At 42.6% G+C, this 23870-nt stretch overlaps 2 protein-coding genes and 1 pseudogene across 2 annotated transcripts; 1 reads left to right on the plus strand and 2 right to left on the minus strand.

Moving 5' to 3' along the window:
• Positions 1–305: 305 nt before the first annotated feature.
• LOC120651498 (acyl-[acyl-carrier-protein] desaturase 7, chloroplastic-like) lies at positions 306–1804 on the plus strand. Its single transcript, XM_039928986.1, has one exon. The coding sequence runs from the start codon at positions 488–490 to the stop codon at positions 1631–1633; it is 1146 nt and encodes a 381-aa protein (XP_039784920.1). The 5' UTR covers positions 306–487; the 3' UTR covers positions 1634–1804.
• On the minus strand, positions 1711–14939 carry LOC120651495 (annotated as a pseudogene).
• Positions 14940–15670: 731 nt separating this feature from the next.
• Positions 15671–23462, minus strand: LOC120651497 (protein ENHANCED DISEASE RESISTANCE 2-like). Its single transcript, XM_039928985.1, has 21 exons — positions 22968–23462; positions 22825–22878; positions 22539–22604; positions 22262–22368; positions 21571–21644; positions 21351–21467; positions 21228–21268; positions 21038–21138; positions 20852–20947; positions 20444–20508; positions 20247–20318; positions 19975–20130; positions 18823–19043; positions 18708–18747; positions 18476–18630; positions 18263–18364; positions 17340–17384; positions 16905–17045; positions 16640–16735; positions 16419–16520; positions 15671–16321 (listed from the first exon to the last, which is right to left on the minus strand). The coding sequence occupies exons 1-21, from the start codon at positions 23205–23207 to the stop codon at positions 16223–16225; spliced, it is 2190 nt and encodes a 729-aa protein (XP_039784919.1). The 5' UTR covers positions 23208–23462; the 3' UTR covers positions 15671–16222.
• Between the last annotated feature and the right edge of the window lie 408 nt (positions 23463–23870).

The following is a 23870-nucleotide window of genomic DNA, read 5'->3' on the forward strand; positions in this document are numbered from 1 at the left end:
TTACAACATTTTGTTGTGTTTTTAAGACACTGATTCCAAAGTAGTACTACAAAATAATGATATGCATTACTCCGATATAAATATATTTCCTTGTAAATATGATTCCCATTGCAACGCACGCCATATATGCTATCTCTGTCTTTTTATATCTATTTATTTATCTATCTATCTATCTATCTATAATCTATAATAATATTTCTAAAGCGAGTAACAAAATTATCCGATATATATATATATGATACTTATAGCAACTTTGTTCATAGCACGCATAAGCATATTAAAATTGACAGTCTCATGTAGAACAAGGTGAAATTTATATTATTCGTAGCAACGCACGGGTACTATGCTAGTGTAGTATGTTTGGCCAATGGATCACTTGTAAGTCCTATATAAGCACGTACACCCCTCAGCTGTTTTTCCACCTGCCTACCTAGCTACCAAGCTAACAAGCTCCTCGGACAGATCAGCCAGTGCACTTGATCACAAGATGATGGCTGTGATGATACCGGGGCTAGCTGCTTGCTGCGTAGATGGAACCAGGATCACCGCGCCGTCGCCACGCGAGATGCGGGCACCGCCGCCGCGACGAATCGCCTTCTTCCGCCGGCGTATGATCATCACGGCGGCGGCGATGACGGCGCCGGAGAAGGCCGAGTTGCTGCGCTCGCTGGACGGGTGGGCGGAGTCGAACCTGCTGCCGCTGCTGAAACCGGTGGAGCGGTCGTGGCAGCCGCACGACCTGCTGCCGGACTCGTCGTCGCCGGGATTCCGCGAGGCGGTGGACGAGCTGCGGGCGCGGGCGCGCGAGATCCCCGACGACTACTACGTGTGCCTGGTGGGCAACATGGTGACGGAGGAGGCCCTCCCCACGTACCACGCCGCCCTCAACAGCTTCGTGGGCTACGGCTCCCCCTCCGGCGACGACGACGCCTGGGCGCGGTGGTCCCGCGGGTGGACGGCGGAGGAGAACCGCCACGGCGACCTCCTCAACCGCTACCTCTACCTGTGCGGGCGCGTGGACGTCCGGCGCGTGGAGCAGACGATCCACCACCTCATCGCCGCCGGGATGCGGCTGGCCGGCGGCGGGTGCCCGTACCGGGGGTTCATCTACACGGCGTTCCAGGAGCGCGCCACGGCGATCGCGCACGGCAACACGGCGCGGCGCGCGGCGGCGCTGGGCGACGCGAGCCTGGCGCGGGTCTGTGGCGCTATCGCGGGCGACGAGAGGCGGCACGAGGCGGCGTACACGCGGGTGGTGGCGGAGCTGTTCCGGCGGACCCCGGACGCCGCCGTGCGCGCGCTCGGGTACATGATGCGGGAGCGGATCCTGATGCCGGCGCACCGCATGTTCGACGGGCGGGACCCGGAGCTGTTCCGGCACTACGCCGCCGTGGCGCAGGGGCTCAGCGTCTACACCGCCGCTGACTACGCCGGCCTCGTCGAGTTCTTCGTGGAGCGGTGGGGCGTAGCGGGGCTCGGCCACGGGCTCACCGGCGAGGGTAGGCGCGCGCAGGAGTACGTCTGCCGGCTGCCGGAGAGGGTGCGCAGGATGGACGCGCGGCGGCGGCATACGCAGCCGCAACGGGTGCCCTTCTCCTGGGTGTTCGACAGGCAGGTGGAGCTGCACCTCTGACGGTGGTCATGGCTGATCGAGCTGTGTACTTGTGCGTCCGACACTGTATAGAGGTGTGCGGTCTGGTGATCTGCGCGTTGTTGGGGATCAGGAGAGTATTCAATAAATCGTATGGCGCGTACCATGTCTGAAAATTTATACAGAACTTTTTTTAGGGTCGAACGTGATTAAGGTTTACTTGGTCAGGAATGCTGCTTCCTCTCCCATTTCCCTTCTCTCCTGCCCGTGCCGGCCCCAGTGCCATCGCGCTCCCTCCGCTCCAGGACCTGCCTGGACGACGGCTTGCCGCCGCCTCGCGGTCCTTGCGGCCTCAGGCCGTCGAACTCGGGGTCGCCGATGCTGCTGGCGTCGCCGGAGTCCCTGCTTCCCTCGGTCCAGGCGGTGTCCTCGTCAGCGGCAGCACGGTCGCGAGGCTGCAGTATTGGAAGGTTGCCGCCGGAGTAGGATCGTGACCCGGCGAGCACGACCGGGGTGCCTCCGGCTGGTGCGGGCGCCCGAGCGGAGCCTCCCTCGTGGCCTCGGCTGCATGATCTCAGGCTCCCCGCCTCCTGCTGCGCTCTGCCGCCGTCCCTTTCACGGTACCGCTCCCTGGACCGGCTGCAGGATGAGCAACTCACAGGGGTAGTCGCAGTGCTGGAAAAAAAAAATGACTACCACACGAATGGTAAATGCAATGGGTAGATAGAGGCGACCAGAGGCACACTGCACCTGTTTGGATTGGCAGAGAACTCCCGCCTTGACGACCGCCCCAACTCGACTTGCTCCAGTTCACGTTGAAGCTCTCTCTGAGAAACAATCGTACACGATCAATACAGTACAGGAAGAAGACAGATAAAAGCCCATGCAAACTAGTAAAATGACCATCAAACGGCGTGGCATACTTTGAGTTATTCAGTAGTACATGGTGAAAGGAAAACAGTGATACACATATGGTGAAAGTTAAACAGTGATTTCGATGGTGCTCTCACAGCAGATGCACCTCTAAAGCAAGTCTAGCTCACTCTATGTTTCTTTTAATGATGGATGAAGCATGAAGAACTGATTGCAAACATATATTCCAATGCCAACAGATTATGTCCATTCGAAAGGATAAATTGCTTCGTACCTGAGTTTGTTTTTCCTTTTCCAAATCAAGATTGAATTGCAGTTCCCTAGACTTGGCACGCTCAATATCTAGCTGTCGCTGTCTTTCTACTTCACGTTCCATCTCGAGACTTCTCTCCCTACAAAGATACAACCAAGAAATAGGGACAAACATCTCTATAGTATCAACATGCCAAACAAAAAAGCAACAGGTCCAAACCTATCGAGATCTTGCATAAACTCCATTTCCCTAGAGCTTGTCTCTTCTAAGTACTTTTGACGAGCATGTCTTATAAGCAGCTTCTTTTGCCTGCGTGCTGTAATTTCCTCTCTGAGCCTGGACCTTTCCCTGTCCAATTAAAACATAACCAAATGAATATTAAACAGTTTGATATGCTGCTAGACTTCAAAGTAAACTGCTGAGGAAACAATGTGTCTTCGATTGGCATAGGAGTTAATATAAAATATCAGAAACTTTGGCTGCAAACTTGTTACTAGAAGTTCTTAAAGACAAGATTGAAGAATAGTAAATTTGAAGGATCATTCACCGTGTTCGGCTGGAGGCTGTTGCCTCCAGCGCTACAGTGAACCCCTCTCCTATCCCTCCAGCTCCAGCCTCCAGCCACCAGCCACGTAACAGTATTTTTCTCTCACACCACTCCAGCTCCAGCCTCCAGCTCTAGCCTGCCGAACACGGTGATTGTAATCTCCAAGCTTACAGAGATCGTATATTCTCCCGTAATTGCTGGAGCCGTTTATTGACATCGTTATCATCCTTGGGGTCTGCAAATGAAACTACATAAGACATGCATGTAAAAGCAAAAGATAGAATTGACAATGCTAGCCCCTTAGTAATTGAGCTTACATGATGGCATATCAGGGACCACAGTATCATGGGGATGCCCAACAAAGCTATGAACTGTTTTCTCTTTTTCAATAAGCTCCAACTCAATCTCAGCTTCTTCAAGTTCCTTGGTGTTTTATTTAATCAAGTGTCAGAACTCTGAATACGATGTTCAAAACAAGTCCGCAAAAGATGAAAAGAAAATGGCTGTTGTACTTCTCCTCACCTCATATTCTTGAGCAGATCTGGCTGAGAAGAACTCAAAGTATGCTTCAACAGAACTTAAAGAGGACATCACCTATCAAAATGTGTTTGGCAAGTTTAGATAGACCAGTACTAATTAAAGCATTAAATTAGCACCCCATGATTTCAGCAACTTCTACCATAGAGATAATATCAATTTAAACAAATATATAAGCATGCCAGTGCTTTTGCTTGATAGCATTTTCTTTGAAGAAAGATAAACAAAAACTTCCAAAAAACAGTGTAGTTATTACAGAAATTGAAACCATCAACATCTAAAATGAGTGTGATATGCAAGCACATTCAACAATGAGAACGTAATTCAAGTAATGAAGTGAAATCGAGGATACAGAAATAAAGTAGAAACAGAAGCTGGAGAATTGACTATGACCAAAGAAATACGGAAATACAGATGCAAAAAGACTAATAAACCTAAGAATATCCAAAACATTATGACCTGGAGAATTGATTCACGGATGCTCTTAAAATCAGGGCTGACTGCCTGACTGGTGGTACATCCAGAGAGAACTTCTTTGACAACCTAATGGAAGAAATTTGGAGACAGTAGTATTTGGTAAACATGTAACTTCGAAAACAAAGGGGGGAGGGGGCACTACGGTTTTAGCATCTGATTCACTTCTTAGTTGGCACAGAGCTCGGCAGAGATCTTTCTCCATATAACCAAAACCTCCTGGTAAGAAACGACAAAAAAAGGCAGCTTGAATTACCAGAACTACATACATACATGTGATACATTGGAATTTACATATGTTGGCTGAGAAATCTGGATAAATTTACCAGTCGATGTTTGCATGTTTTCCAACTTCTGCCACACACATTCAGGTATCAAAGCAATATCTTCAGGAGTAGAATAAAGACATGCCCTAGAAAGCAACAGCAAAGACATTCGTGTAAAATAGCCCTCTTCAATTATACCAGAAAGTCGTCCTAAACCATTCAGGATACTGTTACTGGATGCAAGAAAGGACTGCAGATGCTTCCTATCAACAAAGGGCACATATTCAGTAAGCAATGCCACTACTTGATTCCTTAATATCATAGAAGAGTCATGGAAAGCCAATGCTGCTACTATGTCCCACGAATGAGTAACCAAAATGGGTGTAACTGTTGAGCCAGATATGAGGAGATTGTGGTCATAGGTAGGAGATTCCAAATCAGCTTCGGTGGAATTTGTTGACTTAATAATCCTCCCAAGTTTCTGTACTGCAATAGAGCGCTGCTCTGGTTCAGAATGACTCAACATTGTACAGAAAAGATCAATCAAACACATCTCGCTGTTCTTGAAGCCCTCAATTCCACCAGAAACCAATAATGATAACCACTTATCTGTCTGAAGCCTCCAAGATATCCTAGGTGCATGAGAGCAGAAGACCTTGACTGCAGAGCATGTGACACTAAGAACATTACCCCAAGCAAGGACGTTTGGTATACTCATTATATAATCGAGCATAGCTGATGCCACCTGCCAGCACTGTGTTTTCTGATTTGCTAATATGATTTCTCCAAGTCCTTCAAGAGCACTTTGCCAATGATTCTGCGCAAACTCAGAGGTAATTTTTGCAGCAACATCTTGCTCACTGCCACTAGACACTGTGTCTTCTTGAGCAATGGACTTCAAAAATTTTGCAAACAACAAACACTTCGCAATCGACAAAGAGAGACTGGAGGCCAACTGATGATGCCATTTCCAACTACCCTCAATAGATGGAGTGAGGTGTGAAATAAACTTCTCCAGGGCACCACAAAATTCTATGATGCTACTCGGACGTAGAGAATAAGCACCCTTATGACTTCCATCATTCTCGCAATATGCTGTGGGTTTTATTACTATTTGCTCTTCACTATCTTGTGCGTTCTTCTCTAGTTGCATGGTGCCCTCAACACCTAAGGAATCAGTAGATTCTATAGATTGACCTGTCGCAGAACGGATGCTGACACCAAGTAGTTCAATATTTTGAACTAGCACAGTTTCGCAACCATCAAAAAGTGTCTGGAAGCTTTGAAGATAGCTGCATAACAATGATGGGGGATCGGAACTGATACAATCAACCCATACTAACAAGGAGCCAAGCATTTCAATCCTCCTTTCAAATGAGAAATTAGGAAACATTGATCCCAGAATGAAGATAAGCAAGGGTACCTGAATATTATATACAGATGCATCCTCTGAATCTTTACCACAGCGCACAAGTTCAAACAATTCTTCGAAACAAAGCAACTCAAAATTGGTGCCCTCTGTTACATGACCCATTACTTTTGTATTATCAGTTCCCTTCCGCAAGAAGTAGGCTATGAGTGACTTCATTAGACATAGCACAGACTTGAGGAAGGCCACATCAGTATAAGAAGCTCTACAGAGCGACACAAGAATGTGCACTATCCTGGGCATTTCAGGAATAATGGCCTCCATGTGCTCAGTAATAATACTCTCAAGTAGGTAGAAAACAACTGCTTTCACATTAGCAGCAATGCTTCCTCTCAAACAACTAACGCGGTTTGCAACTATAAGATGTTCCTTAATGCCTTCAAGATAAGGCCACAAGCACAACTCAGAAAACCAAGAAAGAACGTCTGGTACTGCACTGTTGGGTAGACATTTTAACTGTAGTCCAACAGCTTCCAAGATGCCCTCTCCAAATGCATTAAACAATTTGCTCATGCTTGGAAAGAAGAAATGTAGTTCTGTCAGTAAAATTCTAAACTGTTTGGCCATGTTTCCCTGATCTGACAGAGTATTTTCCTTAAGGAACAAATGCTTACAATTAGTTCGTTCACCTTTTGCAGGTCTGACCTTCTGAGTTGCAACTCCATCCATCAAACAAAGTTCATCCATGTAAATTGACAGCAAAGATGTAAGCTGTGAGAAATCAGAAGCAAGAAACAGCCTCTCATTTAGATATTCTTTGGCATAACGAGACACTGCCATCCACCCAAGAAATCGAGGGAGCGGGCTAGAAAACCTGGAGAAATCAGATATCTTCTGTATCCATGTTGATGGAGGGACTAAGCTTCTAAAACGTAAACCATCTCTTTTAGTTCTGGCAATTTCTCTAACATTATCACTGCCAGATGAAGCCAGAACAGAACCAGCTTCTGGAGAAGGGTCCAACGTCTTCTTAGACCATGTACTTTTACCATATCCAATTTCTTATTCCTTGCATTAACACAACTGTAAACACATGCGAGCTGTTCGTTGAGGTTTTCAGCAGACTTCAAAATTATATCAATTACATTCTCTGGTGGACAAAATAGGTCGGTTGCTGAGTGCAACAAGAACAACAAGCTCTGGAGAAGAATTTCACTACACAAGTGTCCTTTCCTTTGCAATTGCTTCATAATAAAGTGGCAGAGCATAGCCTGGTTCTTTCTGACCAAAGTTACAGCATCAGCAAACTGAAGAGCTTCTGTTGAGATCTCTACAGATCGCTTGCCAGCTTCGGCAATATTTGGATAAGGCTCCCCCTCAGGTACCTTTTCCTGGTATTCACTGTCAAGTGTTGCAGCTTGCAAAAGTAAATCTATGACAGATCTATCCCGCTTGTTCTCCAAATTAGATATTGTTTTTTGATCTAAATCTTTCAAGTGCAATTTTTTGGACACAAACAAGGCATTCCCTAGCATCAACTCTGAATGGATACGTTCAATCTTGTTCAGACGCTCTAAATTAGACTGGAAATCCAAGAGAAAGAATGGATTAACATAACATTCTGCAGCTAACAGCAAAGCATCAATTCCAGCATTGTGCCCTTCAAATGTTGGTTCTTGTTGCGTGCATAAGTTCAGTGCTAAGCGATGAAATTCTTGAGCTTGTAACTCACAGTCCTCATAGTTCTCCAGCTGTAAATAATCAGCCTTAGCATCAAAATAATCAGCTGCAACAATATTATCTAGCAGGAAAGGATCAGACGATAGCTTCTCATTACTTTTTCTGCTTTCAGGGCTGTCCTGGTTCAAACTTGTTTGAGTTATTACATCACGGCCTTTTCCTTTCAAGGTACAAAGACCTGTCAAATCAGATTGATTTAATTCTTCAGGAGCAAACAAAAATTTGCACTGTTCAAAACTTTCAGCCCGAACAGTTGTTTCAGATGCATCTCGCCCATCAATATTTTCAGCGTTGCACGGCTGTGGTGCAGGATTATCCAAAACAGACAAAGATGCATTATTAATCTCATGCACTGAACTTTTGCAGAAGTCTATGTTAGGAGGAAGTGGCATATGTGGATCCAAGATAGAGAGAACTACACTGCAAACAAAAGTCAGGCATGTTATAAGTTACAAAAGCATGCATGATAGTGCTAGAGAGAAATATAAACTAAATTTGTCACTATTAGTGCAGTATATGTATGCCGTACGTCTTGAAACGTCACATGGTTCCGAAATTTGCATCAAAGTCTTGAAATGGAAACTAAATCCGTCACTGTTAAGTGCCATATATGGATCATATACACTTTCATCCATTGGGCCTACCTAACTGGATTGGACAATGATGCCCATAACTCTCTAGTATATGAACCTGATTGCTAATGGGATAAAACATACAGTCATAATATTTCTCCTCATCTCAATTTCCCACAATTACAGGGATACCAAGCCTAGCCAGTCTACATTATAAAGCAACCTAATCCAATGGTGCGGACCAGAATAAACTTTAGAAACTAGGATAGCAAATAGATGACTCAGGAATAAAAAAACATCAATTGGATGTGTAAATCACACATCAAATCTCGATAAGACAGCTGCTTGCAAACACATGAAAGGTTCCCACTCCTGAGTAATAATAACTTTACTCCTTCCAGTCAAGAATCTTTTCATTCTTTTTTCGAGGACACCAAGATGAAAGGTACAATCATTTTTTACCAAGGTAACTGCAGAAAACTATACGAATATTAACATTATGTAATTATTTTTTTTGTGACAAATCTACTCCTGCAATTTTCACCTGACCAATCTAAATGTAAAAAGACACAGGTTTATGACAAATTGGTACCTCAACTTCCACTTATGCCTCATATTGGCCCCTCAACAGAGGGGTGTGTGGATGGGTTGTAAATTGTGATCGAAACATTTTTTTTATCTTAGTGTCAATATACACAGTTGTCCTATGTTTTCAAGAAAGAAATTGGTCCCTCAACATTTGACAGGGAAAATTGATCCCTGAACATTTGGACATGATTCAGCTGGGGCTATAACCTGAGTTGGTAATATATGTAAGCATTAAGTTGACCGTTTCGTTGCTGAGGCATTGCTTATGTTTCCTGTCAACTGAGCCAGTGACCTAAATTGAATCATGCCTGCAAGTTCAGAGGGTAATCTTTCTGTTCTGAAAGTAAAAGGGACCACCATAAACTTTTTGTGTAAGTGGTGGACAAATTTACAAAGGACAACATTAATTTGTGTGTATGTTGGCTTGCATCAATCATGACGATTGGGTTATTGCAGCATCAGGCTTATGTCAAATCTTTAAATACATTTTGCTTTACCAACCTTGGGGCAACTGCTCCTCGTCGCCATTCAAGTTCCAAAGAAGGAAGAACATCAGCCCTCTTTACTGCTGTACGGATAATATTTAAGGCAATATCGGATGCACTTGACTGCTCCTCCAAATATATAGCAGAGATACCACCAAACATTACTGTATCTTTCATGGCACTTGTAGAAGGATTGATAAAAGGATCTAGCATCTCCAGAATGAAAAGTAACTTATGCATGACTTCCTGAAAGTAGGAAAGTTAGGGAAGCAGTGCAGAGGTCACTACAAAGAACCACTTTCAAGAAGGGAAACATAATTTTACTTTATATTCTGTGAGCACATCATCCATATGGCCAGATATTGCCAATACAACATACTTCAGCGCTGCACGAGAACGAGCAAGATATTGGCCTGCTTCCTAATCAACATGACAAAGAACAAAGTCATTGGTTCACAATATAAATATGGAGTGTCAATCATCTTAAAAGGTCCTGAGTAGTTTAATAAAATGCATCATTGACATTGCAGTTGTGGTGAAGTACTATCACAACTGAATCAATTTTGCTCAGTTGTGAATAAAGTGCTTCATCTCAAATACAGGTGCATCCCTTCAAGTGCACTAACATCGGAAAGATATAAAAATTAAAGCACAACTTCATTAGGTATAGCAGCAAAGTCCAAGACATCGGAGTGTGGTAGGATACAAATGCCCGAGATTACATGGATCAAAAGCTAACTTCAAATTTCCCAGCATTAATAAGTTTCCAGTGTGCACGCACCTGGATGATACCCAGGAGGCCCTCCAGAAGTTCAACTGCAAGATCTACCTGTTTCAAGAGTATATGAAGAGTTAAATACTAAAGCCACAAAAAGGAATGAATAACAGAAAATCTTAAGAAACAAAGTTGCAATATAGACCTTTGCTGTTATCATGGGTATCCATGGTACCAATGGCCCCCGACACAAGTCGAGCAAAACACAAGCTGTTTTTGCCTAATAAGTAAAAAAAAGAAAGTTGAAAAAGATTTTTTTCCAGCAGCGTGTATAACAACATGTGGCAAAAGCATAAATAATTTTCTCAAGATTGAAGAGAAAAGATTAGCAGGGAGATATACAAACATGTGATGAAAGGTAGGATGAAAGATAACCGGCGCAAGCTCTGAGAAGAGGATGAAAAACTGATGACGAGACTGACATTGTAACAATCTGCAGCCACAGTTATCTTGAGGAATGGTATAACAAATTATATCAATCAAAGCCAATGAGGTACCTGGGACAGAGCTTTCTGAACGTTTGTATGATTCCATTGGATAAGAGAATCATCAATCTGTTCAGTAGGACCAGGACAGAGTGGAGGACGAAGTGCTTCAAACACAAGAGCAACAGCATAGTATCATTTATGGGACTCAGCAAAGGCAACGTATGCTATGCAAACCACCTTCGTATGCAAACTATGGAAACTCCAATCTGGACCACCGGATCAAGATCCAAGGGGGGCGTAGGGGGAGTGGGAGGGGGGATTTGTAAAAGTGTGATTACCTAATCCTAGGGCGGGCGGTTAATTGTAAAATTACCCCCCCCCCCCCCCGCCTCCTCCTCCTCATGCCCGTTGGATCTTGATCCGGTGGTCCAGATTGGAGTTTCCATATGAAGGTGGTTTGCATAGCATACGTTGCCCTCAGCAAATGCATGCATGTACTGCTCGTACAATTGCAGGTAGGCCTTGTTTCAAAAAAGGGGTTCACTTCATTATTATACTCCCTCCATTCTCTTTTTATAGTCCTATTTCATCTTGGTACAATAACCAAGAAGTACCTCGCTTATCATCTCATTAATTATGACTCCTCGTTTTCGATATTATCATATACATGCACCAATCTTTTTTCTAGAGAACTTACTCTGCACAAGAATCGAAGAGGCATCCATACTATTCCCAAGATGTCAACCCAAATAGGACTATCGAAAGAGAATGGAGGGAGTAATTATCTTTATGGCTCAGCAACTAAGAGGTCATGCGATAAAATTTCAGAAAATGCCTAAGTCAACCGCAACATTTTTAGTCAGTCAAACTCACAGAGCAAGGCCGTTGGCCTAAAGACACAAGAGCCATGATAATTGGCATAGGCACATAGGCCTTCCTTCACTTAGCACAAGATAATCCCACCAGCTAAAATAGGTCAAGTTATGGAATCTATGCAGTAAAATATTTAACTCTGAACTTACCTTAGTTGTTTAAGTTGGTCGAATGAAGTTAGTATATTTAAAAGTTGTCACAGAAAATAATTTCATACTGTCGTAACCCAAAAGAATAGATGGTCAAAAGTGTGCTAGGACATCATGTCTGTCCATGCCCAAAATGTAAGTGTGATTAGAGCAAGTGACATGTGATTGCGCATCCATGAAGGTGTGGAATTGTGGATTACCCATAGCAAACATTCCAACTCATTAAAATTTCCATATGCTTCCATGAAGAGCAGTAAAGCCCAGTCATTACCTGGGAGTAGAGCTTGGACAAGTGGTAAGACAGACCAAATGTCTGAAGTAACTTTAGCAAGCTTGCGACATAACTGAGGCTATAATTACAAATCAAGAAAAACATTAGTATTTTTCTAATATAATGGCAGATATATGGTGAAAGATATGATGATGGAACAAAGAGATAATTAACCTGTGAAGCAGCAGCATATAGTACATGAAGAATGCCTTCTTCGACAGCAGCGATATCCAAAATATTCAGGAATGAACCATCAAACTGATTTTCTGACAAGCTAAATTCTTCTCCAAACATACTAGAGTAGTCTGTAGAAAGTACTAGACTGGAAGCATCACTTTTAGGAATTTCATCACAGACATGGCTCGACAACACGACACCATTGGAAATTGATTTGTCTGAAAATGGCTCAGGCTCTAAGAGTTTTTGCAATACTTTTGACGCCTAAGTTAAAAGAAACAATTAAAGGGGAAATTTTCCATATGGAAAGAGCATATAATGAAAATGAAAAAATATAGTGTTAACGATCATACTCTTAGGCAAACAACTCCAAGAGTTTTGTCTTTATGTGCTTTCCTTAAGAGGAGCATAGCCGTTTCAGATCGAAATGCCAGTAAATATGAAGCAGGCTGAACAGATGATGGACTCCGTGATCTCCTAGGTTGTGCCTGGAAGGAATGCAGAGTTTAGAACAGTAGATCAGGTGGGAAATTCAAAGGAGTGCCTCTATGTTCCACAAGAGAATAACAGAACCCTAAATATATGTGTTTGATTTATTAATTGCCAGCACCCTCAACTTCTGTAATTGGCTTAGGTGGCGTTTCCTTTTGCGGAGCAAAGGGGCACTTTAGTAGTATAAAATAGAAGGACCGACAATTGTATGATGATGTTTTTGTAAAATAAAGAAAGGGTTTGAAGTAGTTCTACTCATAGAACAGAAAACAAAAAACAAACAGTCATTTCTTCACTATTCATGCTATTCAAATATCACGCTGATTTTTTAGAGCATTATATTTTCTATGATGTCAATCTTACATCGAAAAGATTGGTACAAGAAAATTGATGCTTGTCATGGAACAATGGATGCAGCAGTACCACAAAAACCCGCATGTTAGTTGATAGGTTGACAGTAATCCCTTATAGGACAATAAACAATTACAGCCAGTCATTTGAGTCCCTCTTAGATTTCACACTTTTGGGAACCACCAGGAGACAAGTTACATGCTTAAACCATTCATTTACTAGTGTGACCCAGTTGTGTGACGATTCCTTTTTCTAAAAAAAAGGGGGCCCGGTTGTGAAAACTAAGGCTGTTCTGAAAATGCGACCTTGAACAGGACAGTCAGACAAAAGATATACCACCCATTGGCCATGAATGCTTGCAAGAAATTAATGAAGTAACAAGAAGATAGTATTCTTGGCATGTCAATACCTACCTCACAGTCCAACTGATTTTTTTTCCATGTAATGATAACAGGCTACATGAAGATCCTCGGTAAAATCAAGCTAACTTATGTGCAGTGACAGATCTTCAACAGCCATTCCATGGTAGCAAAATTAAACTATGCAATTTGATTTGAGCTCTTCAAGATGCCTACTAGAATATATTTGCATCCCACATTAGAACTTTTAACAGTCACCAATTAATCAAGGCAATGCAGTATTTTTAAACTAACAAAGGAGCTCGGCTTGTATGCTGTCAATCAGCACTGCTGTTAGTTGTTACCTAAAGACCGTTCAGCACAAAAGAAAATAAAAGGACTGAATATAAAGGATTATTTACCAGGAAATTATGTATGACTAAGGTTGCAAGTGCAGATCTATGTAATCAAGCTTATAGCATACATGGCTGCAAAGCCTGCAATGCAGTAACCTTCACCTTCCACAATACTGTAGCACATTGCAAAAACAAAGGAAACAGACACACATGAGGAAAAGGGAAAAAAAGTCACATGCCTCAAAGTTTGAAGAAATGGTTGGGGTAGCTGCCAGACTAGTTCTCAGGGCATCTGAATCAGCAGAACTTAACAAAGATTTGGTAGGATCCCTGTAAATTTATGACATTTCAGATACCATTGCCCACATACAGGAAGGAAAGCGCAAACACATATGCACAATAACACAAGTGCAATATATGATGTCAGGCAACACATCATGTACCACAAATCAAACACCTTTCGTTTACAAGGTGGAGGATCGGATAAAATGGACCAGCAAGCAGAGCCAAGAAACGCACGCTGCTCTCTGGGGAGTCTGCAATGTTATTAAGGTCAGCCTGCACTAAATGTACAGGAGCCTGTTAAAACGGCAATGCACACCATTCATCGAGAAGTGGCAATTCAACTAGGAGCATGGAAGAGTGACGTCACCTCAATCTGGGGCAGAAGTGGAGTCAGCCTGCTGGCAATGTCTTTGAGCAACTAGAGTGAATGGGGGCAGGAATGCATCAGGAACTCATGAAATGGTGAACCCAGAGCCAAAGGGGTAAAAGGAAACAGAGTAGTACGAGAATAACCTGGAGGTGCATGTTGTGAGACGGGGGTTGTTTGGCGGATGTGATTTGTGGGAGCAAGTAGCTGAGCACGGGCTGGAGCTCAGGTTCGAGGCCAGGCACGGGGATGCCATAGAGCTGGATGAAGAAGATGGCGATGGGATTGCCGCGCAGGCAGGAGATGCGGAGGTAGCGGCACGGGGTGTGGTTGGCGGGGTAGGCCACGTCGCGCTTGGGGGCCTCGCAGCGCGAGCGCACCTTGACGAAGGCTTCTGGCTTGTAGCGCAGTCCGGCGGTGAGCTCCCATTCGAGGACCGACTTGTTGTAGATGCGGACATGGGAGAGAAGGCACGGCTCCTGCAAGCAGCTCGCCCTTGTAAATTGTAATCCTTGGTAAGTGAGCGAGGAACTCCTCAATTCGATTCCCAATCCATCGGATTGGGAGGGGAGGAAGAAGATGACGCAGCGAAGGGCGACCTGGAGCTCAAGGAGGATCCATTCCTTGGTGTTGGTGGCGGTGGACCAGTGGGAGCGCAGGTCGGCCTCCAGCAGGTTCCCGGCCTTCTGCGACGGCGACTCACGAGAGGACGCCTTCACCCGGAAACCCAGCGCCACCACGCCATCGCCCCACTCCGCCGCCGTCCAACGCCGCCGCCTCCATCAGCTCCGATTAGTCTCCCTCCCCGCACCCCACTCCCTCTCGCCTCTTCTCCAGTGAAGACCGAGGGACTCGAGCAAGACGATTCTCCGGCAACAGTTGGGCTGGGCTTCGAGGTACGATATTGGACCGAGGCCTATTCTCCTTTTGGGCTACTTTACTACAAGTACGCATTCGATTAATCTAGTATAGGCGTACTCTCAAAAAAAAAAAAAATCTAGTATAGGCGTGATTTAACCTTGTTAATATGGAGCCAATAAATAGGCACCTTGGTATCCTTGAACCAATAAACAGGCTAACCATTTTTAAATTATAGGATGTAATTGGTACCACTGAATTCATATTTGAGAGTTCTTTTATGTGATACCAATTTTAAGAGAAATAAAAGTGAAAAATATGTTTCTACATACATCCGATCCTACCGCACTTTACCAAGAGAGAAGCAAAGGAGAGAATTATTATGCCAACTTTATAGTCATTAGCAACGTGGTATAAGAGAAATAATGGTCAAACTATGTCCTTACAGACCTCTAGAGACCCCAGGTTCACCTTAAGGGAAAGAAGAGGAAGTACTATGCCAAATTTTTATGACCAATAGCAACATAATACTCTCTCCATTCTAACTTAATACTCGGTACATTTCAAATTATATGCACCCAGATACACACTGTCTAAATACTATGTACTAGAAGATTAAAATAATTTATAATTTGGAACAGATGGAGTAGAAGTTGATGAGAACAATACTAGTCAAAACACGTTTTCCTGGAAACCACACCAGGTTGTGTGAGTACATTACTGCATTAGCACGTATACATACCATATGCTGCTATGAGTACGTTACAGCATTCCGCACCAGAAATGGAGAATAGTGCGGTGTCTCGAGTTCTGTTTCCGATATGTATATCCATATACATTGTCATCTCGATTCCTTTCCTACTACTGGTCTCAATCAATTCTGAATGGCCCCCGTTTATTCAAACCTGACTTAGGCCCCTTCCTGCTTCTATTCCTAACTCTAAATCTCTTCTCTTTTATATCTCCAACACAACCTATTATAATACCTACATGATACACGTCAGGTTTGCAATGCCTAAATGTGCGATACAATACAATACATAGTACATGCATAGTAACACCCTCAGTTTATTCACTCACTGGTAGGAGGTGGCATGAGGCCCGGCCGCTGGAGCCTTTATCTATGTTTCCTAGTAAATTGTATACACTGTCAGAGATTCAAGCAAAGCCGTGACATAGCTGCAGCCCAGTACGGTACGAGCTTTGGTCAATCCTCGAGCACCGGAACTACTGCTGATGACAATTCAATATGCGACATGCGAACTGCACCAATCAGCCGTTCTGGGAGCTCCTCGTATGTATTACCCTGCAGGCAATGTTCGGTTCAGCACTCCGGCCAATGATGAATGATTATTTCACAAAAACAAATGATGCGTAAACAAATTATCGGCAAAGATGCCTACCTGGACAAGGAATGCCATGTCAACAACTAGCGTTGTTATCACACCACACACAAGACCCAAGACTCCATTCGCCACTGTAGATGAGCCAATGTCCACATCTATCTGCACGTCCATCACCATAGGGCAGCATAAAAGATGTGTTAAGTCAGTCCAAGTCCACATCCTATTTCATAGCTGAAAAGGAGACAAACATAGGCTTCGGAGATTTCTCCCCATCTTACTTCTAAGTAATTTACTCCGCGGATGTAGGTAATGTCAACTGCCTTGCCTAATAGACAAGGTGTGCTGCCAACACTTTGGCGGACAATCCATGAGCCCTGAGATTCAAGGTGCATTACATCAGACAGAAATATCTAAGTTCACCAAAAACTTAAAACAAAATTAAACTTATCCTTTCTTTTTTCCCTTCCTACTTCACTAATCACTTTTCACATGGACCTCACAGGATCTCTAAGGAATGATGGATAGTCATAGAGAAAACATTACCTTAGGTACTGATGGTATCAGCTTGAACCTACTATTCCGAAATTCATCATCGCCATCAACAAATCGTTGCAATAAGGAATTCGGTACCAATTTCTTTGTAACAAAGTAGAAAACCATACTGTAGTTTGTTGTCCCAGGGACCTGCAAAAGAAAATAGTTGCATCATCAACAAAATTATGGAAAAAAAATGCAATGTCAGCATTTGATATCACCCATCATTGCTGGTCCACAAGTAACAACAATGAACAATGATAGTGTTACAAGGTACATCTATCATGAGCAACATCTGGAAATGAGTAGCATAATTAGCAGATTTCCTTTCAAACTAGTAGATTATACGCACAATCCTAAAAAAGCATACGCATATAAAGGAAGATAAGGAGCAAAAAAAAGGCTTTGATCCATTTGTTCAGTAACGTCCATGGTATTACTTACTTGTAGATTTATAGCCAATGTAAATAGCCCCTTCTCGGCCGCCACCTAGAACCGAAGCAAAAGGTTATCAAAAGGGATAAAATAAAAACTAAGTAGAAACTGAATTTCACCTCATCAATACATCCATGGTTAAATACAAAGCTCAAAAGAAAAAAAAACTATCAGCAACTGACTCTTAATTGTATACACAGAAAAGCTAAACGTAATACCACCTCTACTCCAATGTACTCCCTCCGTTTTTATTTACATGTCATATTAGGTTTGGCCTAAGTCAAACTTGGCTAATTTTGACCAAATCTATAGAAAAACAGAGCAACAACAATACTAACCAATCTATGCACTATCAAGATATATTTCATGGTGAATTCAATGGCACAAATTTGGCATTGTAATGTCATTATTGTTTTCTATAATTTTGGTCATGGTCAAAGTTGGACAAGTTTGACTTAGGAAAAATCTAATACGACATGTAAATAAAAACAGAGGGAATAAAAGCCGTCTAAAACATCAACACGGCCTCCAATATGACACTGTGACTTGTAATTTTTTAAAGCGTGATATTTTAAATAGATAAAGTTATATATTATAAAACTATTTTCCACGATGAATCTAGTAACACAAAGTGTTCTTAATCTATATAAATTTTCATATATTGATGGGTCAAGTTAAAGAAGTTTGACTGACTACAATCCTAAAACGACCTACATTTGATTTGGAAGTAGTAAGAAAGAACAAAAACATGGATCTTGGTGCAACAAATGATGCTGTGTTAACTCCATGTCCAAGCATCGTTTTATGCGCCTATGAGGCCTATCAACAAGGACTTCCATATACAGTGGCAACATAGTTCAGTTTCAAAAACAGAGGGCTTGCTTCTCCATGGTTAGGGTGTTCATGATGTCAGAATTCAAACACGAATTTACTTGAACAGCACAGCCTTTTCTTCTAGCAACATGGTCCATTCGCTTTGTATCTTTGAACCAGTCAACAGCAACAAGTTCCATAAGAGGCTTTCCTGCAGGAACCTGTCAATGAAGAATAAAAATCATAAATAATACGGCCTAGAAAACAGCCAAAATGATGCTACAGCAGTGCTAGCAAGATAATGAGTGTGGTTAGATGAGGAACATCAAAACCTTGCTTTTATCATATACAAAATTCTTGCTTCGAACTCTGAAGTTATTCCCATCGGAGATTCTCCAGCAGTCACGACTGTTATCACGGTCATCTCGACGTAAATTCCCAGAAAACCCAGATAAATCAATATGATCTGAATCCTCCTCATCCCGCCCTAGATAGAGTTCATAAAGTGAACTAGAACATGTGAAATATACTGTTGTTTGTGCAGATAATGGAATATCAACATACCTGGCTGTTTAGCATCTTCAGCATCCTCACGGGTAGATGGCTGCATGGAAAACATAGTCTTGTTTAAAAAATGACATAAAAGGTCCACTGGAAAAACCATAAGCAATTCATCAACCTCTTGTTCAGATTCAGGTATCAGAAATTCGTCATCCTCATCAGACTCCTCCTCAAGGATTGTAGAATGTCTGCTTGGATCCATTGGTAGGCTGGTTTGCATAGTATTCTCTTGTGCTTTTCTTCCTTTCTTAGAAGAAGCAGATGGAGTCATGTTGACCATAACAGGAATCCTAGGAAGCACTTGACTCTCATCACTTTGTGAAAACCATTCCCTGAGCCCTGTAAGGGGAGAAAAAAGCACAATGAATAATACAACCACATATCATTTTCAGTTTCCCAGAAAATTAGGGAAAAAACATGCTGCACATCCATAACAATAAGTGATATGTCTTAGCAAAATGAAATGGAGTATGGTAAATTTGGTACTTGCTAAGATGGTAAAATACACGCTGAATACTTGAAGGCAATGAATCTAGCGATATGCCATTTTTTGCGGCATTATGCAACTTAATGATGGTGCAAAAATTATGTGATATGCTTGAACGGTCATGCACAAGAAAAGTACTGCAACAGTCTCCTAAGCTTGTGTCATGCATGTCAGTTTATGGCGGCATGCATAAGGATTATTCTTAACTCTTTGAGGGTAAAAGTGGGATTGTACATGGCAACCCACTGAGCTGCAGCCTAGAAGTAGGATGCGGAGTGGGAAAGGCTTCAGAAACTGAGGAATTTTACAGGGATAATCTGTTGGCTATTGGACCTAAGGTGGTAACTGGCAATAGCCTTGTAACGAATAATGATTTGTTGAAAGTGGATCTCCAAATTGTATGATGGACTAGGCAGAAAAGCAAGAAACCATTTTCTCCAAAAGCATCTTCAACAGAAAACATATACTACTAGACTAATGGTTATTTTAGTAATGTGCCAGAATTTATCATAGTAACAGTCATTTTATAGACCCTGGAAAGGAACCCATTAATGCATCTGATGTTACATGCAATTTGTCAGCTCTGAACCACCCAAAATGACCAAACATAAAGGTTTATAGACACTGGTCAAGCCAGCAGGCTCGCACTGCACGGTCTCATCTCAATTGAGTACTCCAAATCCTATCCAAGAACAAGATAAACCAAATGCTTTCCCTAAGTACTATCATACAGAAATAAATGAAGATACCACGCAAAAACTCATTTCAGAAGCTTATTTGTACCAGCAACACTATTCAGCATATGGAGGAGGCAATGCTGCTGAAACGAAGGTACATAACCAACCCCCCAACCCTTCAAATCTATCTGCATAAGATGCTGCACTTGTGTTCGGATTCTTCCGTTACGGGATTTCAGTGGAGAAATGTTGAAGCCACCACCTACAATTAATGCAAAAGAGAAGAAAAGAAGTTAGGAAAAGAAAGGCCTGGTTGTTATACATCAACATAAGGTGCAAATGTGTGCTGTAATGAATTCGTCAGAGCAATTTCCTTACTCTCAATATGTGCCCTCACAAATCCTGGTTGTGGGCCACAGTTTGGGTGCTCTCTGGATTGAAACAGAACAACTGCAAATAAAAGTTACTAAATACATCAAACAGAAGTCATAAAATAAAATGACTACACATTCGTGTCCGCATCTGTTGCATGGGAACATGGCTATGTGTAAACCCAAAAGTACCAGAGTACCAACCATAGCTTCCATCATCATTACGCCGCCAATAGCGCACATAACAAAGATCACGAGGCCAAACAACCCTAGAAAAGTATTCATAAAATCCATGTCAGACTCCATAAAGCTAAATAAATGACTCTGAAATTAACAAAAATGGGATAAACTTTAATGATGAAATACAAGAGCGAAGCTAAATAGGCTCAGTACCAGACAATGTCAGTATTTAATCCATGTTCCCAGGAACTATATTTAAATGAATTAGCACCAAACATTTAAAAGGTCAACAAAAGTATATTTACAAAATGTAACATAATGACATGTCCATTTGAGAACCAATAAAAAAATGTCATGATTTTGCAATGAATGCAAAGTTCTCGCGCATCATAAGCCAGTAGAGGAACATTTCCAGAAAAAAGCAAAACATACATTGGGAACCAATCCAGTTGTAGCCTATGATATAGTATTGCAGTGTGGCCATCGACCTCCTCCACTAAACTACCATACTGGAAGCTGCAGTCCCACCTTACAGAACCAAAAAAAATATGGATAAGGAAAGATATAATCCACAATGGTCGAGTTGATTTATCAAATGTGGGAACAAAGAGAATTTACTCAAAACGTGTAGTATCCATGCTCATGACAAGCTGAAATATAGCCTCGCAGGAGGCTTCAACCACACCAACAGCCTTCATTGCTCTGCTACAGCTTCTTGCCTATGAATAGCACACAAGCATCAAGCAACATGAGAATGTGACCATAGATTTAAAGCACCTGTATATACTTACAACTATCAACAACTTACAAGGTAATCAACATCTTGGAGCTCCTCAAAAATGCGGAGGCCTGAAGAAATCAACTCCAAATCAGAAAAGCAGCCTAGTTACGTAGAAGAGAAACAGAGTTTCGGCAAAACAGAAGTTCTTACTATTCTGGCATCTGACAAGGCGCCAGTGTCCTCTAGAGAAAACTTGGTCAGGGCTTGCCTGATTTGATATTCCGAAATCGTTTTCACGAGTCCAATCATACAATGATTCTGGAGGACCTACAAAAGGCAACAATAGAAAATTATTTGCTAAGCACTGAAAGAAAAAAAATAACAATATGGAAGGGAACAGACAAGCCATGTTAAATGACATGTTGCAGACCATTGCCAATTGTTGTTCTCCTTAGCAATGATCGCTGATTTTCCTCCTCTTCTTCCTCTTCTTCATTACTGTACCTGCCAGGTGAGTATTATATATTTTGGAACACATGTCATTTTGGAACAGGTTACAACTCTACCGTAATATATATGCAAAAGATGGAAACATAGTTACACTCAAGCACTAGTAGAGTATGAGGTGTGTCAAGTATACACAAACTTGACTTTGATCGCTGTCAACGACACATCCTTTCTTCATTTCAGTGCAGCATTATAAGATCAGAAACTGCTTTAGGACCTAAGTCTGGATGAGTTGAGACACACACCTACCCAGTATTTACTTATTTTCGACCATAAGAGTTTTAGACATTTAGATCACAAAGAGAAGAATGTCAACTGAACAAAAATAACAGTCCTGCCAGAATGTGGTGTTTTTAGAAATACTAGCTGTCAACAGCCCCAATAATACAGATGGGAGATGTACCCAAAGCATTAACAAACTGGTACCCAAAGCATTACCAAACTGGTACTAGCAAATTATTAGCAGAGAAGAGTATCCAAAAGAATATTTTGGCCGCTGATGGTGAAGTGTTCAACACAAAAACAAACACAACATGAAAGTGCAAAAGCAAAAAATGGTACAAGTTCAAATAGAAGCATAAATGGCAACAGAACCATGGAAATCAGCTACTTACTGACTTTCGTGGTCAGAGGAAGAAGATTTCCTTCCATTTTCTAAGCTAGCCTTTTGCTGCGATGAGCTAATAGCCCTGTTGCCATCACTTTGTGCTGCTCCTTGTTGCTGCACCGCTCAGGAGAAACAATTTAGGTACAAGTAGGGGTGCAGTCAGCAACTAAGTAAATTGCAGGGAAATTTGTTGTTTTGTAGATTCATAATCACTTTCTGTACTGCTATTACTTTGTAATACGAGTAATGAAATTGGCACAGCTTAGGATTTGCACACGTCAAACCTGATCAATGACCATCTCGATTTTCTCCTTCCAAATTAGAGCCTCCTGTATGTTGAACGCCGCCATCTGATACATGTCACAGAAAGGAATTGAGTTAAATGGGTGGTATGTAAGTGAAGGCATGATGAATGCAAAGCCCGAGAGCTTCCAAAACATTTAGACACAAAAAGAAATGAAATGGAAAAGGACACTTGGCAGTGATAGAAAGCAGCTTGCAATCTAGTGATCTACTGTTGAATGCACTAGCACAGAGAAGTTACTCCTAATGAATGAGCTATGAAATTACCGTGATGCGGTTGTGCTTCTCCCTTTTGTTGTAGACGCACAAGACATAAAGCATCTGCAGCAGGAGGGGTAATGCCCGAAATGGATCATCATCATAGTATTGTATTGAAAAAATAAAAGCAAGAAAAAGGAAAACAATAGTACGTGTCCGTGGTGCATCTTGAGCCCCCTGTCCTCGACCCTGCAGTTGCCGTCGATGGGGAGGGACTTGATGGGCAGCTTCCCCCCGACCTTGTCCGCCTTGTGCTGCGGCTTGCGCTTGTAGTAGGACAGCATCCGCGGCTCCAGCACGAAGTAGCGGGTGTGGACGAAGGACCGGCCGATCTTGCGCCGGCCGTAACGGACCATCCACCCCTCGTACACCGCCGACGAGGACGACGACATCCTGCTCCTCCCTCAGATCCCTTCCCCCTCCTTTCCTCAGTAGCACAGGGGCAGCATCAAGCGGGGATCGATTCGATCCACCAACCGAAGTAGCAGCGGCAGCAGCTCTGCTCTCCAGGATTCTCCTCTTCGCTTTCTTCTCTGGAACAGTAGACTCCTAGTCGTCTCCTCCCTCGGCCTCGGCGAGATCGAAGGGTGGACGCAGAGGAGAGGCCATGGACGCGACGCAACCAACAATGCGAGGTGCCAATGTGCGAGCCAGCGTTGTTGCTGGGCCGGGCTTATTTTCGGAGAGTAAAGTCAATAACGTGGCCCATATGTCTTCGGCATCTGCCATCGCCTAAGCTCTTTCTCAAAAAAAGAAAATACGTGGCCTATTTAAATCCGATTTGCAAAGCGGTTTGCTGAAAAAAAAAGTCGACCCAACTCGGGGGATAGACGAGATCGAGATCAATGAAAAACAACCCTCCCCTCTTTCTCCATTTTATACTATTATTATTACTGTCTTGAGTCTGTTCGGCTTGCTGGAATAGCTATGCTGGGCTGGCTGGCTAGGCTGAGCTCTGTCAGACTTTGCGTGATGGAGCTAGCTTGTTCAGAAACGCAGATATCAGGAAGCATAAACACAGTTGATTATTTATGAAAATATGATATAGGTCAAAG

This window comes from Panicum virgatum, chromosome 9K, assembly GCF_016808335.1.
Source record: "Panicum virgatum strain AP13 chromosome 9K, P.virgatum_v5, whole genome shotgun sequence".
In the NCBI taxonomy this organism is placed as follows: domain Eukaryota; kingdom Viridiplantae; phylum Streptophyta; class Magnoliopsida; order Poales; family Poaceae; genus Panicum; species Panicum virgatum.